This window comes from Puma concolor, chromosome B4 (genome assembly GCF_028749965.1).
Source record: "Puma concolor isolate L17-30 chromosome B4, mPumCon1.1.hap2, whole genome shotgun sequence".
NCBI lineage: Eukaryota > Metazoa > Chordata > Mammalia > Carnivora > Felidae > Puma > Puma concolor.
Genome location: NC_141673.1, coordinates 63,755,311 through 63,771,012, shown reverse-complemented (window position 1 = coordinate 63,771,012; position 15,702 = coordinate 63,755,311). Strand labels below are relative to the sequence as shown.

Sequence of the window (15,702 nt, the reverse complement as noted above, 5' to 3'; positions counted from 1 at the left end):
TGGTGTGACTGCCAGAGAGGCGTCCTCCTCGTTCAGCTCTGTGGCCAGGAGCATCTCCCTTGAGCTTTGCTGGCCATCTCCTTCCTCCAGCCCCACTGAAGCCTCTGACGAAGTGTGTGGATTTGGGAGTGTGAGGAACGAGGTCCTGGTCCCGCCAGGTGACCTTGGGAAGGTCTCCCAACTTCCTAAGCCTCTGTTTCCACATCTCTAAAAAGGGGGATGCTCATATGTGCTCCACCTGCTCCCAGAGGTGGATGGGAGACACCTTGTAAATAACAACGATAATGATGGTACTGATCCTACTAATAACAGCTAACACACACTGTGACCTCTGCCAGGCACCGCTCTAAGCCGTCCGTGTGTGGTAGCTCATTTAGTCCTCACAGCAGCGTGTGAGGTGGGCACTATTATCAACCCATTTTACAGATGAAGATATTGAGGCACAAGGAAGTTAAGCTCGTAAGTAGCAGAGCCAGGGTCCAATCCGGACAGCCTGGTGGCCATCTGCACTCTTAGCCCCTACGCTGTGCTGGCTTTCCTGTGTACAAGTGCCTGTCCTATTCCAGGTGCGCAGGGCCAGCTCCAGCCTCCCCTCAAGTTCCGGTTCCTGGTCCCTGCTGTCCCTCTGTCATCTCAACCTCAGTGTGAAAAACGGATTTTCTCCTGTTCTTCTTCCTGCACAGACAGTCCAGCCTGCTGTATCTGACTCCTGCTCTCCTTCTCAGCCTTCTTTGCTCTTCCGAAGAACATTAATGTAGTGTCAGGACTCAGGCGAAGGTAGGTGGCAGGGGGTGCTTGTGAGGTAGCTACGTGTTTCTCACATATATCGGCTTTTCCCTGATGTCATGTTCTCCCAGCCCATGTGGGAGGACGTGTGTAGGTGCACATCTGTACGTGAGTGGTCGTGAGCATGGACATGGGCAGAATGGGTGGCCAGCCAGCAGGGAGTGGCCTGGCTGTCCCAGTGGTGTGTGGCTGACATCCAGTGTGATGGGCTAGTGCCTGACTGTACCGGCTGTTACGTATTTTGGGTATCTTCTGAAGACATGGGTCTGTGGGCCAATGAGCATGTGTCTGTGCATGTATACACTGGTTTCTGATGAAAAGGGGCCCCTGTTGGACTAGCTCTCTGTTCCTCTCCATTGGTGGCACACAGGTCAGTGTCCCATTTTCATTATATTAGTTTTCAATAATAGCCATGAGGGGCAGCATGGTGACTCCCAGCTGGTGACCATTTGAGGGAATCAAACTCATTCATTCTTTCAACATCCCTGAAACCACAAAAGTAGGAGAGGTTCTGGCTAGTTGGGCCTGAAAGAACATCTCTTCCTGGGGGGGGGGGGGGGAGGGGGGCAGTAGGATGGACAAGGTGACTTCTCAAGGTCACAGAGCATCCATTTCACCGAGAGCTTCTCTGCCAATGCACGTGGACGAATCAGTGAGAGCCGCACATGATACCAAGTTTGGAAGAGAGGGAGAAGGTTTGTGAAGAGGAGAAAACAGGAGGGTTCCAGGCAGAGGGAAAAGGCACAGGGAGGAGAGGTCGGGGAGAGCAACTGTGGCTCCAGGAGGCAGAGCACACACACTGACTGCCGTCTTCTTAGCAACCGCTCTGGGCCAGGCATTGGCCACATACTGGGGACAGAGGAAGACAGGCTGGCAAATCCCCTGGGCTTGTCCTTGACCAATCAAATGGAGGGTTAGTTATTTCTGTCCCCCTACTGGGCCCGACTGCTCCCCCATCTTTATCACAGGTTGCTATTTGCCATATGGTGGGAAAGGCTGGGAGCAAAGTCCAAGGACATGGTCTCTTTGGTCTTTTTCTTGCTTCCCTCCACCCCCAAATTTTACTTTTTATTTGCGTGAGAGTCCCATAACATAAAAGTAACCATTTTAAAGTGAACGATTCAGTGGCATTTAGTATATGCACCATCACTCTGGTGCAACCATCACTCTGTCTAGGTCTATACATTTCATCACCCCAAAAGGAAATGCAGTACCCCCTGGCAGGCTCTGCCCCTCCCCCAACCCCTGCAACCACCAAGTCTCTATGGATTTACCTATTCTGGACACTTTGTATGAGTGGAATCAGACAATGTGTGACCTTTCATGTCTGCCTTCCTTCACTTAGCACCGTGTTTTCAAGATTCGTCCATATTGTAGCACGTATCAGTACTTCATTCCTGTTTATGCCTGAATAACATCCCATTGCAAAGGATATACCACAATTGTTTTTTATCTATTCACTCATTGTTGGACATTTGGGCTATGTCTTACCCTTCTAGGCTGCTATAACAACTATAACAAACACCACAGACTGGCACCTTATAAACAACAGAAATTTATTTCTCACAATTCTGGAAGCTGGGAAGTCCAAGGTCAAGGCACCAGTATGGTCACATTGTGGAAGAGACCCTCTTTCTGGTTCATAGCCACCTACTTCTCACTATGTCCTCCTATGGTAGAGGGGCTAGGGAGCTCTGTGGGGTGTCTTATTAGAACACTGATCCCACTCACGAGGGCTCCCCCCTCATAACCTAACATCTCCTAACCTCCCCCCATCTCTTAACCCCCCATCAACTAACATCACCGTCTTTGGGGGTTAGGATTTCAACATGTGAATTTGGGGGACACACAAACACTCAGACCACAGCAATGTGTTTCTGCCTTTAGTTATTGCGAACAGTGCTGTGATAAACATGCATGTACATCAATTTGCTTAAACGCCTGTTTTCAATTCTTTAGGATATACATACCAAGGAGTAGAATTGCTCATATGACAACCCTACATTTAACTCTATGAGGAACTGCCCAGTTGTTTCCCACAATGACGAACCATTTTACATTCCCACCAGCCATGTACAAAGGTTCCAATGTCTCCTCATGCTTGCCAACACTTTTTATTTTCCATTATTATTTTTTTTATTACAGCCATCCCCAGTGGGTGTGAAATGGTACTTCACTATGGTTTGGATTTGCATTTCCCTGATGACTAATTGTGTTGAGCACCCTTTTATGTGCTCTTTGGCCATTTGTAGATCTTGGAAAAAAGAAGTCCATTAAAGTCCTTTGCTCAATTTTTGGTTGGGTTGTTTGTCCTTTGCTGTTAAGTGCTACGAGTTCCTTATATGTCCTGAATACTAAATCTTTAGCAGATGTTTGATTTACAAAGATCTTCCCTTATTCTGTGGGTTTTCTTTTCACTGTCTTGATAGTGTTGCGTCATGTACAGAAGTTTTAAATTTTGATGAAGTCCAACCTCATCTATTTTTTCTTTAGGTGCTTGTGCTTTGATGTCATATCTAAGAATCCTTTACCAAATCCAAAGTCATGAAGATTTATTCTTATGTTTCTTCTAAGAGATTTATGGGTTTAGCTCCTATATTTAGCTTGTTGATCCATTTGATGTAATTTTTGTATATGATGAGAAGTGGGCGTCCAACTTCATTCTTTTACATGTGGCTAGCCAATTGTCCCAGTATGTCTAGGCATGGCATTGGCATCCTTGTCAAAATGGTCATAAATGCATGGGTTTTACTCCCCCAAATCTTTTGAACGCATTTGTGCTAGGTAAAAAGATCCCAGGAGCATTATCTCCTAGGTGCCTCTGTTAGGTAAAGCTCCCTTAAGTGTAAAGCCCGGAAAAGAATAAGGCAGTCCTTGCCCTTGAAGCCCCCAAGTCTGGCCCTGATGGAATCAGTCACACAGAGAGAACATCTCAATCACGTGTGGAAATGTCATGTTGGAGTAAGCAATGGGCACTGCAAGATCCTAGAAAATAGGCACTCAGCCCAGCCTAGGGATTCGTGGAAGTTTCCAGAAGGAGTGGGTACCTGAATGGAATCTCAAAGGAGCATTAAGAGTTGTCCAGGTAATGAAAGGTGCAAATGACAGTCTATGCACAGAAGCTGAGTACGAGCATCACCTGGATAGATGATTCAGCTCCTAAATACATCTTCATTGGAGGTCTACACAGAGCAAGTAAACCAGATGCTTACCCTCCCAAACAGTGTGGACACTCCCTCATTCCCCGGGGCTGCTCTCCAACCAAAAGTTCCATGCACACCTGTTTCTTCTGGTCTCTTTGTCCTGTGTGCTGAAGTCAGACCTACAGAATTGAAGTCAGTCACCACTGGTCCTACCTCTACGATTTCTCCTTCTTGGGCTTCACAGAGATCTCCAAATTGAGTCCCAAAGCAACAGCACAGTCACCCCTGTGCACTTCTCAGGATCTTAAGTCAGCCCTAGATAACAAAGAATCTGTCCTTTTCTCAGGTGGATAAACTGCAACCAAAGGAGCTGCCCCTCTGCTCTCCTCAACACCCCAGCACAGGACACGTTGCCTCAGTCCCTCAAAACCACATCTATCTAGCCTCCTTCACTGTGCACCCAGGACTGGGCACAGCACCCAGGCCTTACCACTCCATGGTCAGAGGTATAGCTGCACTGTGGCCCTAGAGGAGGTAACCCCTATGAATGGCTCATGGGTTCCTCTAAAGGCTGTTTCATGTTACAGATCCCATCCACCCATCCCCTCCCCACAGCCTCTCTTACTGGGTCACTGGGAATTTGGTCTTTGAAGAAAGGCAGAGCATCAGTGCTGGGAAGGGCTTTAGGGGTTCATGACCCACAGAGTCCGTGGATGGGCTTTGTGGGTTTGCAAACCTCTGAACATGCAGACACATTTCTGTACCATTTTTCAGGGGGGATGGTCCACAGCTTTTATCAGCTGGTCTGAGTGCAACAGGTGATGGTTAGTGGCTGAGCCAGAACAGAACCCCCATAACTCCCAGGGCACTATTTCTAGTACCCACAGTGACAACAGCGGTGACATCAGAGAGAGGCATTTGGGCAGAAAGCCCACCAGACTCTTGGGCTCTTGTGCTTCCCAAGGTTTATTGCATCTTGGCACACACAGAAGGGGACTTCCTTAATACATGAAAGGCACAGTGAGGTCAATGGAGGTGGCAGCTTGGGACGAGAGGACCCGCCCTCGCAAGGCCTGCCCCTGTTACCCTGAGGGCTGGAGGGGCAAACATCTCAGGCACATTTATGATACCAGATGGATCAGAAAGCCAACCAGAGGGCTGAATTCTGCAGGCCAAAGCTGAGGGACTCGGAACCCCACCCAGCCCCACTGCTCACTTTGGAAAATCTAAGACCTCCCACTCCCCACCAAAATAAGCACACAAAAGCTATCGTGTGGTGTGCTTTAAGTTCTCTCTCCAGGAATCTATGTGCCTATCTTTCTAGTTATTTGATTAAACTTTCCTCCTCCTCCAGGAAGCCTTCTTTGCTTAGCTTCTACATCCTGGTCTCTTCTCAGCACTGTTGCATGGGACTGCCATTCCCTGATTTGTACGAGGACATGATTTGCATCTATGTACATCTGTCCCATCAGCCTGCGATGGCCTCCAGAGCAGCTTGCTCTGATCTGCCTCCTGACTTTCTAAAGGCTGGTGCATGTGGGTGGGGCGGGGCCCATTATCATTAGGGGGTGGGCAATTTGGTGAGATTGACACACTGACAAGAGTGTACCTCTGATATTACTCAAGGGCAGTTTATTGACTGTACAGCAGGAATCCAGAGTTCTTAAGTCAAGCAAAGAAGGGACTGGGTGTGACCACTTTTAGGAATATTTACATCAAGAGCCATGACTTCTGGCCTGGGCAGTACCATCAGAGATAGATCAAGCTCCCCCCACCAAGCACAGCTCATAGCAACAAGAATTGAGAATCACAAGCACAGCAGGATACAGCCCCAGAGAGAGCACTCAAGATAAGTCACACACCCACAGTCCTCAACACAAAGGCAACATAATCATGCTGCCCTCATCAAAAGAACCATGGGTTTAAAAAAACTCCCTTTGTGAAAGAGGCAGTGATATGCCAGGGAAAGTATATAGACCCTGGAGTCAGCCAGACCTGGGCTTGACTCGTGGCCCTGGTACTTCGTGGGTCACAGGGACAGATTCTACAGCCTCTCAGAGGATGGGGCTTCTCCTCTGTCCTGAGGATGCTGGTTACATCCACCCAGCAGGTTGGGTAAGAAAGACAGGCATGCGGGGAGCCTGGCACGTAGCAGGTGCTTAGCATATGGTTGTAGCTATTACCAGTAAGGGAGGAGTGGTGGGTGACCCAAGGTGGCAGGAGATCCCTACGTTCTCTGTCACTTGGCTTTGTAGAGACAGATACAGCTGGTGGTCTGAGAGAGGACACCTTTTCTCCTAAATAATGGAGTCATTTGGCAAAGATCTTTCTGAGGGGACAGGCAAGGGCTGGCTGACCGCTTGCCTCCTGGGTGCACGTGGAATGAGCCTCAGCCTCAGCACACAGCAAGACTATTCCCCCCTCCCCTCCCGCTCCGCCACCCCCCTCCCCTCTTCTTCTGGGGAGGACCAGAGCTTCCCAGGGCCAAGAAGGTAATTGGAGCCTGTGCCCCAAAGCCTCCTGAAGGCAGTAAGGGGAAACAAGAAGTCAGAGTCCACGCGGTACCCGAGGAAACAGGACAGTCAGGGGAGGCACGGCACGGGTGGCAGAGCGCACTACAGACAGTCCTGGGACTCGGGGGTGGAGGGTGGGGGACAGCAGACAACTCCAGGTAGGGCGGTGGCCAGGATCTCTCTTCTCCCCGGTACCGGGAGTTTATCGGGTAGCTTTCCTGGAGGGGGCGCTCTTGCCCCGGGCATCCTTGAGGTCTCCCACTCGTGCCCCTTTGGCCCTGGACTGTCCGGCCCAAGTGCTGCTGGAGCTGCCCGCCAGGCCACTGGGCCCCGTGTCAGCACTGCCAGAGGTGCTGGGGTGGTAGTAACTGTTTCCACCGCTGCTGATGACAGCTGAGGAGGAAGGGCCGAGAACAGAGAAGGGCAGTGAGGGTCAGTCAGCAAAGAAGCCATCCCCCCTCAACCCCCAGCAACCTTCAGCAGCCTGGAAACATCACAAAGACCCACAGACACCCTGCGATGTGCCAGGCTCCGCGTGAGGCGAGGACCACACAGCACAGACACGGTCCCTGTCCTCCTGGAGATTCTTGGACTGTTTGGCGCCCAATGTACATTCTTTTTTTTTTTTTTTAACTTGTTATTTAAAGTTTATTTTATTTGGGGCGCCTGGGTGGCTCAGTCGGTTGGGCGTCCGACTTCGGCTCAGGTCATGATCTCGAAGTCCGTGAGTTCAAGCCCCGCGTCGGGCTCTGTGCTGACAGCTCAGAGCCTGGAGCCTGTTTCAGATTCTGTGTCTCCCTCTCTCTCTGACCTTCCCCCATTCATGCTCTGTCTCTCTCTGTCTCAAAAATGAATAAACGTTAAAAAAAATTAAAAAAAAAATAAAATAAAACAAAGTTTATTTTATTTATTTTTGAGAGAGAGCGAGAAAGAGAGAGAGAGAGAATCCCAAGAAGGCTCCACACTGTCAGTGCAGAGCCCAACGTACGGCTCGAACTCACAAACTGTGAGATCATGACCTGAGTCAGCCGCTTAACCAACTGAGACACCCAGGCGTCCCTGCCCCTGTGCACATTGTTAACCTCTCTCTGGATGACAATGCCCTGGGAAGAGACAGGAAGGAAATGGGGTAGGCATGACTTCAGTCACTGTTTCCATGGGACAAAGGGAAATAGGTTTCCTTTGAAGCCAGAGAAGCTTCAAAAGACAGTTGCAGAAATTCCCAGACTGGGGGTGGGGCAGAACCACTAAAGGAGGTGGCATCGCCCTATCCTCGTGTCCACAGCTTTCCCATCCAGCCAGAGTCCCCACCCAACCCATCTCTCAGGGACACTTACAGATGCTCACAGACGATGGATTCTCACCAGACATCCTGTAAGACAGAAAGTTAGAGAAGGATAAAACCTCAAGGAAGTGTCTACATTCAGCTAAACCTTGATGAGCACCTGCTTTAACCTGTAGATTATTTTCATTCATCCTTAAAACAATCCTCGAGATGGGGATTATAATCTCATTTTACAGGTAAGAACATAAAGGTGCAGAGACGCTCAATGATTTACCAGGACTGCAGAGCTTGTGCGTGGCAAAGCTAGTGATGAAACCCAATCTGGGGTTTCTGTGTGACCCCACCTGGTATTTTCAGAGCACCCCTCATGCTATTTGCTTCATGTTTGACCTCCATCACAGGAAGGAAGGGAAGCTGAGCTCCCCAGTCAAACCACCACCTTGTGCTCATGTTGTTCATCTTCCACTTCCCAAATGTCCCCAGCCTAGCAGTGAGCCACCCACAGCCCCTTCTCCCCTGCTTCCCCCCGCCCACCCCCCCCCCACCTGCACTCCTCGCCCTCCAGCAGCTTGCGGTAGGTGGCGATCTCCATGTCCAGGGCCAGCTTCAGGCTCATGAGCTCCTGGTACTCCCGCAGCATCCGGGCCAGCTCCTCCTTGGCCTGGTGCAGGGCGGCCTCCAGCTCGTCCAGCTTGGCCCGGGCATCCTTCAGGGCACTGTCGCCCCGCTGCTCGGCATCGGCGATGGCCGTCTCCAGGTTGGCACACTGAAAGCCAAAGACCAGGGAGATCATCAGAATGCAAGAGAGTTTTTAGATCTTCTGGGTTAGGTAGCACAACCCCCATTCTTTACAGATGAGGCCCGAGGTGATAGCAATTAAGAGCTGCAGAGCCAGCACTCGACCCTGGGTCTCCTCTATTTTCTGTCGCAGATGGATATTTACAGGAATTGGTGTGAGAAGCTGTTGAAGCAGTTACATGTCATGAGTATAGGAAGAAAACTTTGATGTTCGCAAAGTTGTCTAGTCCCTGGGGTTGGAGGCCACCAGTGGCTATAAACTCAAAGGACACCAGGTCCAAGAGAATCACGCTGAGACCCCAGCCAGAACGCCTCTAAGGAGCAGACAGCATGCCAAGGTGCCACTGTAGTCAGATTCCTGCCTGCAGGACAGCTCCCAGTCAGGACCCTTGCTACCTGTTAGCACCAAGAGCAAGCATTTCTGGACCAATCCAGCACTCTGCAGGGAGTCTGGCTCAGTGCTCCCCCCTTGGCGGCCTGAATTGGGTGAAGGAGGCTTCCCTTAGAGCAGGAGGTTAAAGGTCTGAAATCACAACTACAACCTCAGAAACTAGATTCTGACAAACACCTAGCAGCACTGTGATCTCATGTACTGATGGGGAGGAGAGCTGTCCCCGGGCTCCCCCACATCGCCTGGAGTAGAGGCCTCAGGGAGGAGAGTAGGCTCTGGTCTCTCAGTTTGGTGACTCTGTCACTGGCAGAGTTGACCTGGTTCTTTGGGGAGAACCAGGACAGGAAGGATTCCCCACCACCTTAAAATCAGCTCCCCACTGACATGGTGTTTAAGTCTTGCTGCTTCCAGGTGAGACAGGATCCCCCAGCTGAAGTGGACATCCCACGTGGTACAGGGCAGGGCCACCCAGGAGGGCTTCATCTGCTGTCGTCCTCCCTCCGTCACCAGGACTACGCCCCACCCGGGAGGGCAGGAACTTAACGTGGCCATGGAGGGGCCCGGGATGCATTCCCCACGCATCCCACATGTGTTGAGTGTCCATTGGGAGGAGGAGGTGTGGGAGCTGCCGCCAGAGGGCACATCTGAAGGGTTGTTCAGCAGGTTTGTTTCACACAGAAAAGGTCTGAGAAAGAGGGAAAAAAGAAAGAGGAAACCTGATTTCTAATGTTGGCTCTGTTGATGACCGGCTGGAGACCTTGGGCAAGTCACTTTCCCTCTCCAGCTCATCTTCCTTACCTACGACCTGGGAGTCAGATGAGGTGAGCTCAAGGCATTTCCCAATCCTGAGCACAGTGCCAGCTCTGACCACAGGGGCACAGAGGCAGGTGGGAAACAGGGACAGTGGGTGGCTGAGGGGCTCCCACGCCCAGGTTGGGAGATTTGCTTTGCGCAAAAGGGTGGGCTCCAGTTTCTCCATCGCAGGGGATGAAATTGAACTTCACCAAGAACTTGACAATCTTTGTGAAGTTGCTGCCCACCTGCTTCTTCACATTGGCAATCTCACACCGGATCCTCTGGATGAGCCGGTTCAGCTCTGACATCTCGTTCTTGGTGTGTTTGAGGTCATCACCGTGCCGGCCGGCTGCCAGCTGCAGCTCTTGGATCTGGTTTCCCAGAGATAGAAAGTTGGTTATGAGACAGGACTGCATCCCCTGTCCCCCAACTTGAAGTAGGGGAAGGGTCCTGAGCAAACAATCCCATGGCTGGGACCAACCAGGGGAGGTGGTTCTGGTTCCAGAGCAGGAAGTGATAGAGCGGGGGCCTGGGCACCCTTCCAGGGGTTTTGTGGTGGTTCCGGCCCAGAAGTCCACCCCCTTCTCTAAGCAGAGCCCGTGTGCTGGGTCCATCCTTTCTCCTTGCTCTGCTTGTGTTATTTCCTCAGCTGGATGAAAGAAAGACGTAAGTCACATTTATTAAGCACTTTCAAAATATAAGAAGTGCTTTCAGCTTGTTTAGCACCTCTTTACAGAAGCATCTGCATAGGCCAGGCTCTGCTCCAGGTACTGGAGGACATAGCAGTGAGCAGGACAGGTGAAGTCCCTGTCCCCACAGAACATAAATTCTCCCATAGCCCTTTCTCAGTGACAAGTGGAGAGCCAGGAAACTGACCGCCGTGTGTACCCTTAAGATGGCGGGATTGTTGGCTCGGGGCTCGTAGCCCATATCTGCCCCTCTCCCCTTGCCCAGTCCTCCAGAGAAGAGGGGATGACATATCCATGGACAGGGGACGAGGAATCTGTGATCTTTGCTGTTAGTGGGATTTAACAAACATGAAAAGGGGGGCCAGAGCACGGCAGGTGTGAAGCCCTGAAGAGCACCCAGGCAGAGTCTCCTCCAAACACAATTGCCATTGCCCAGAAGGTGCCTAGACTTTCACTTCCTCATCTTGGAAGTCTCCCCACACTGATCAGGAAAGAGCTCGGGGCTTCCTCTTCCCTCCCCACCCCACCTTGGGTCTTCCCTAGTTACTCTCCCCCATATTTGTTACTCTTCTGCCCCATAATGACATGCCATAATCCCTGGAAACACATTTGTTTTACAGCAGGAACACCTCTCTTCTTTCTTCCGTCAATGGATTGCCTGTCCCTCTCCGTTGAATATGCCCATCCACACCAATTTTATGTTTTACCTTGGATAATAGTCTCTACTAAGAATTCTTTTCGAGTAGGATGTGGTTAAAGCATTGGTTGTAACCATTCTTTCTTTCAGCACATCTACAAAGATGGCTTTTGAATTCACTGATGGAGGTGTTCCTTCCCAGGAGAGGAGAGGCTGGTGGAGGACAGCGATCCCCCTGGTGCCCACCTTGCTCTGGTACAGGGCCTCAGCCTCTGCCTTGCTCTTCAGGGCGATCTCCTCATACTGAGCTCGGACCTTGGCGATGATGCTGTCCAGGTCCAGATCCCGGTTGTTGTCCATGGACAGGATAACAGAGGTCTCACTGGCATGAGTCTGGATCTGGGCCATCTCCTGAATTGAGAGAGGAGGAGAGTCAGTGTCACCCAGCCTCCCTCTGCTGCTTATTAGTCTTCTGGGCTGACGTGGTGGGAAGAAGTGCCTGCTCCAGATCTGTCTGTTGGAGCCGAGGGAGAAGGCTCACAGCAGCAGGATATACCCCACAGGGGCAGCAGGCAGTCGACGGCATTTCCCATAATTCACAGGGTTAAGAACCTGTGCTTGAGTAGAACTTCACAAGGTCATTTTTTCCTGCCTGCACACAAGGTCACTATCATAGCCCAGGTGGGATTGTCTCTTATGTATATGGCTTCTGGGGACCAAGATCCTACACTTCCGTGGTCTCGCAGTGCAGAGTTTTGCACCTTTCTATAAAAACAGGCTTCAGTCTATTTATTCTAAATCCTTCTAATTGGCATCCCAGGGAAGAGGCAAGTGAAGCCTCCAGCTGGCAAGAGGCAGGGTGGGGAAAGGGTAGGAGTATCCTCACCGCGTCATACAAACACTTGAGGAACTTGATGTCTTTATCCAGAGAGTCTACTTTGGCCTGAAGCTCCACCTTGACCGTGTAGGCTGCATCCACATCCTGCCAAGAGGGGCCCAGAACATTCAGTCAATACCATCCCATCTCATCAGCTTTCCCTGTCCCTGATCCCAGAGCCATCTGATTTCCTATTTTTTTTTGCCTGCAAATGGAAGCATATGGTTGAATAAAATCACTCAATATTGCTTTTTCTCATACTCACTTACTCTCTGAAAATAGGGAAAGGGGAATGTTGCTTGTTACACTGGAGAAAAACAATGCCCAGAGAGGTAGAATGAGTTTCCCCAAGTCACACAGGAAGGTCAAGCTGGACCAGAGTTTCCTGACTCCCAGGCCAGAATTCTCTGCCGTCTGTCTCTCTGCCCATCCCCTGGGTGTGTGTCCTGTCTCTCCAACTTGCTAGAGGCCAGAACAATGACTCCGTCCCCATTTAGGCGTAATCCCCTCCCGAGGAGCCCTGGGCTGGAGTCCTGAGTGGAGGCGGTTCAGATGGGGGTGCAAGAGACCAAGGTCCATAGGCTCTTCTCTTTCTTACCTTCTTGAGCACCACAAACTCATTCTCAGCTGTTGTGCGCTGATTAATCTCCACCTCATACCTGGGAGAAAGGAGAGAGGATAGCAGAGACCTCAGTCCCACTGGCCAAGTAACCTTCCCTTCCCACTGTCCGGGCAGATGCTTGGGTGCAGAGTCCCTGCTGGATCGCCTAGTGTTGCACAGGCTGGGAGTGGCAGGACTATGTCCCTGAGTTGCCTCATTTATATTCCACTCTCTGGATCCTAGGAAAATATCCAAGTGTCCATTAGGCTCCCTAAACTGGCCACTGAACCAGTCGGTGGATCAATGAGCATGGAACTCCTTCCAATCAACCAGATAGGACGTTCTTATCAACAGAGCAAGCTGTTGTGCCACAACCAGGGGAGGGGTGTGAGCCCCTGGCCCTGGTGCTTGCTCCCTCCCCACCGAAAAAGTGGCACAGAGATTGGGTTTGCCAAGAAGCCTCTGGGAATACGACCTATGACCTTGGTGGGCCGTGCTCACCTCTTCTTGTAGTCCTCCACCACGTCCCGCACGTTCCGCAGCTCCGAGTCCAGCCGCACCCTGTCCCCGGACAGCATCTCCAGCTGCTTCCGCAGGTTGCTGATGTAGCCCTCGAGGATGGGCTCCAGGTTCTTCCTGCAGCTGTTCAGGTCCAGCTGCTGTAGCAGCTCCCACTTGGTCTCCAGCACCTGGTTCTGCTGCTCCAGGAACCGCACCTGGGACCACAATGGAGGCTATTGTGTCCATGGACATGGGCCATTGACTCCCAGGTTATATGAATTTTTCTAAAGTCGTTTGGCTTAAGTGCTGACTCTCCACTCATGGGATTCCATGCAAACTAGACCTTTACAAGTGCTCATTCCATAGCCTTCTGGACAAAACCAATCCCTGAAATCTCGAGGAAGAAGGAAATTCCATAGCTTTCTTCCGTCACCTGACTCAGCACCTGGGAGATGCTCCCCCTGATGACTCAACCAAGGGTTTCTTCTGTACTGTGAGCCCTCCCCTCCCAATAGTGCTGATCCTACCTTGTCTTCTTTAAAGAGCTGGAGATTCATCAAGTTGTCCTCCAGAAACCCAGCGCTTCTTTCTCAAGGTGGGGCTATGCTTCACTCAATTCTCCACCCTTCTTTGCAAAATCCCCCAAGAAAGCAGCACATTCATTCATCTCCTTGTGCTACCTAGCTTACAAGATGTTATGATCAGGGAGCCCTTCCTGACACCCAGCTGCCACCTTCCCATCCACTGTGCCCTGTCTACTCCCAGGCAACAGGGATTTGTTCCCATCTCACTGGACTGTCTCGTCCTCCTCCTGTGAGACCCACCTTGTCGATGAAGGAGGCGAACTTGTTGTTCAGAGCTTTGATCTGCTCCCGCTCCTGGGTGCGCACTCTCTGGATCTCAGGGTCCAGCTCCACGTTGAGGGGGGCCAGGAGGCTCTTGTTGATGGTGACCTGGTGGATGCCCCCGGGTGGGCACATGGATGGGCACACGGGCCCCGAGGCCACACTGCCAAACATGCTGCCCGCAAAGCCAGTCGCCCGGCCCCCTCCATATCCAGAGCCAGGCCCAAAGCTGTAACCTCCAGTCCAAACACCACCGCCAGCCGTATTGAAGGAAATACACCGATTCCCTCCAAGACTATAGAGGCTCCGACTGCTGAAGCCAGCCCCAGGTCCTTTGCCAGCGGCACGGCAAGAAGCCATACTGCCCACAGCCTTCCTCAGCACCACGGCTGAGCGCCCACTGAAGCCACCCTTGTCACCACCAGGCTTGATGTTCAGCTGGCGACTCATGGTGGGAAGGATGGAGTTGACAGAGCTGGAGAGAATACCAACGGGTAGTGAACACTCTGACGGGACACCCAGAGTGCTGCCTCCTTTTATCCTGTTGAGCCCAGGACACCGGAAAAGGGCGTCTCTCCACTATCTCCTTTCCTAGTGCTAAAGGGCCAGGGGCCATGGGCAATTTGTAGAATAGAGATCTCCAACCCTTTGTGCGAACAAAGCATTTCTGATAGCAAGCGGAATATGCTGTCCTTGCAGACCGGAGTGGTCTAATCTGGCATTTATCTGTGCTCTTAATTAGGGAGCAGGAAACTTATCCCCTTCGGAGATCTCCTAGCTTTATTTTTCCAGGGCTTCCTCTGTCTTGTTTATGTATCAGTGAGGAGCAAAGGCAATGCCTGGCTTTATCCAGAGAAGACCCATCTGAAAACCCAAGGTTTCCTCCCAAGAGAACCCATCTCCCATTATTGGGTTGGTGGTAGTGAGGAGCCGAAGTGTTCATGCCAGAGAAGAGGAGACTTGGAAAGAACATGGTGTCTTCAAAGATCTAGATCCAAGACAGAAGTTCCAGGAGTCATTCTTTCGGTCACTGTCGGGACCCCAGCTGTTCAGCAACGGAACGAACCATAGGAAGATAATGGAAGCAACCACACAGAGTCTGCATGGCCCTCAGCAGGGGTATTGTCTGGGGCTTTCTGTGGGTGAAGCCTGCGGGGGGTGGTGGTTGGTGGTGACCTTGATGTTGCCTTTTCAACAGTAAAAACCTTTTCAGGCAGCTGGCAGTTCCCGCAGCCACGTTTTTGCTCCCGAATAAGGTTGTCCACCCCATACTGGGTCTCCCCAACCCCTGTGATCCCTGGAGAAACACTCCACACCCAGGGACCAAGCTGCAGGAGTCCCTGAGTTCGGGGTGGACTGTTCTGTCAGTTTCCTGATCATTTCAGGAAGCCACTCAATTAAGGGAGGGGAGAGAGCAGCTCTTTCTTAGTTCAGGTAGTCCTGGTGGGGTGAAATGTTACAAAATTCCTTCAAAAACAGGCATCTGGTAGCTATCCTGATGCAGGACTGCGGAAGCTCCTTCTCCAGGGACCCTGTCTCCCCAGCCCCCCACCCTCCCATCCCCCACCGCCCCAGCAGGGCCTCGCCCCAGGGCATGGGGGGGGCATAATGTAAGTGGTTTCTTGTGGCTTTCTAAGCCATATTGCAGGTGCTGGTTTGTGAATGAGTCCCTTGACCAACACACAGCCCCAGCCACCAAGGAGCTGCGGACCAATAAGAGGAATCTCCGTAAAGAACTTAATCTGGGGCCAGAGCTCCAGACAGAACAGCACTGTGATGCTGGGGGAAGCACACTAATTTTGACCATAGATGTCAGGAACCTCCAGAAGGCGGGGCTAGTA

At 51.4% G+C, this 15,702-nt stretch overlaps 1 protein-coding gene across 1 annotated transcript; it reads right to left on the bottom strand.

Moving 5' to 3' along the window:
- Window positions 1-5,535: 5,535 nt before the first annotated feature.
- On the bottom strand, window positions 5,536-14,378 carry KRT74 (keratin 74). The gene is made up of 9 exons (XM_025930821.2): window positions 13,841-14,378; window positions 13,017-13,231; window positions 12,513-12,573; window positions 11,924-12,019; window positions 11,284-11,448; window positions 9,957-10,082; window positions 8,273-8,493; window positions 7,780-7,814; window positions 5,536-6,835 (listed from the first exon to the last, which is right to left on the bottom strand). Exons 1-9 carry the CDS (start codon window positions 14,309-14,311, stop codon window positions 6,645-6,647), a joined length of 1,581 nt encoding a protein of 526 aa, XP_025786606.1. The 5' UTR covers window positions 14,312-14,378; the 3' UTR covers window positions 5,536-6,644.
- Window positions 14,379-15,702: the final 1,324 nt, after the last annotated feature.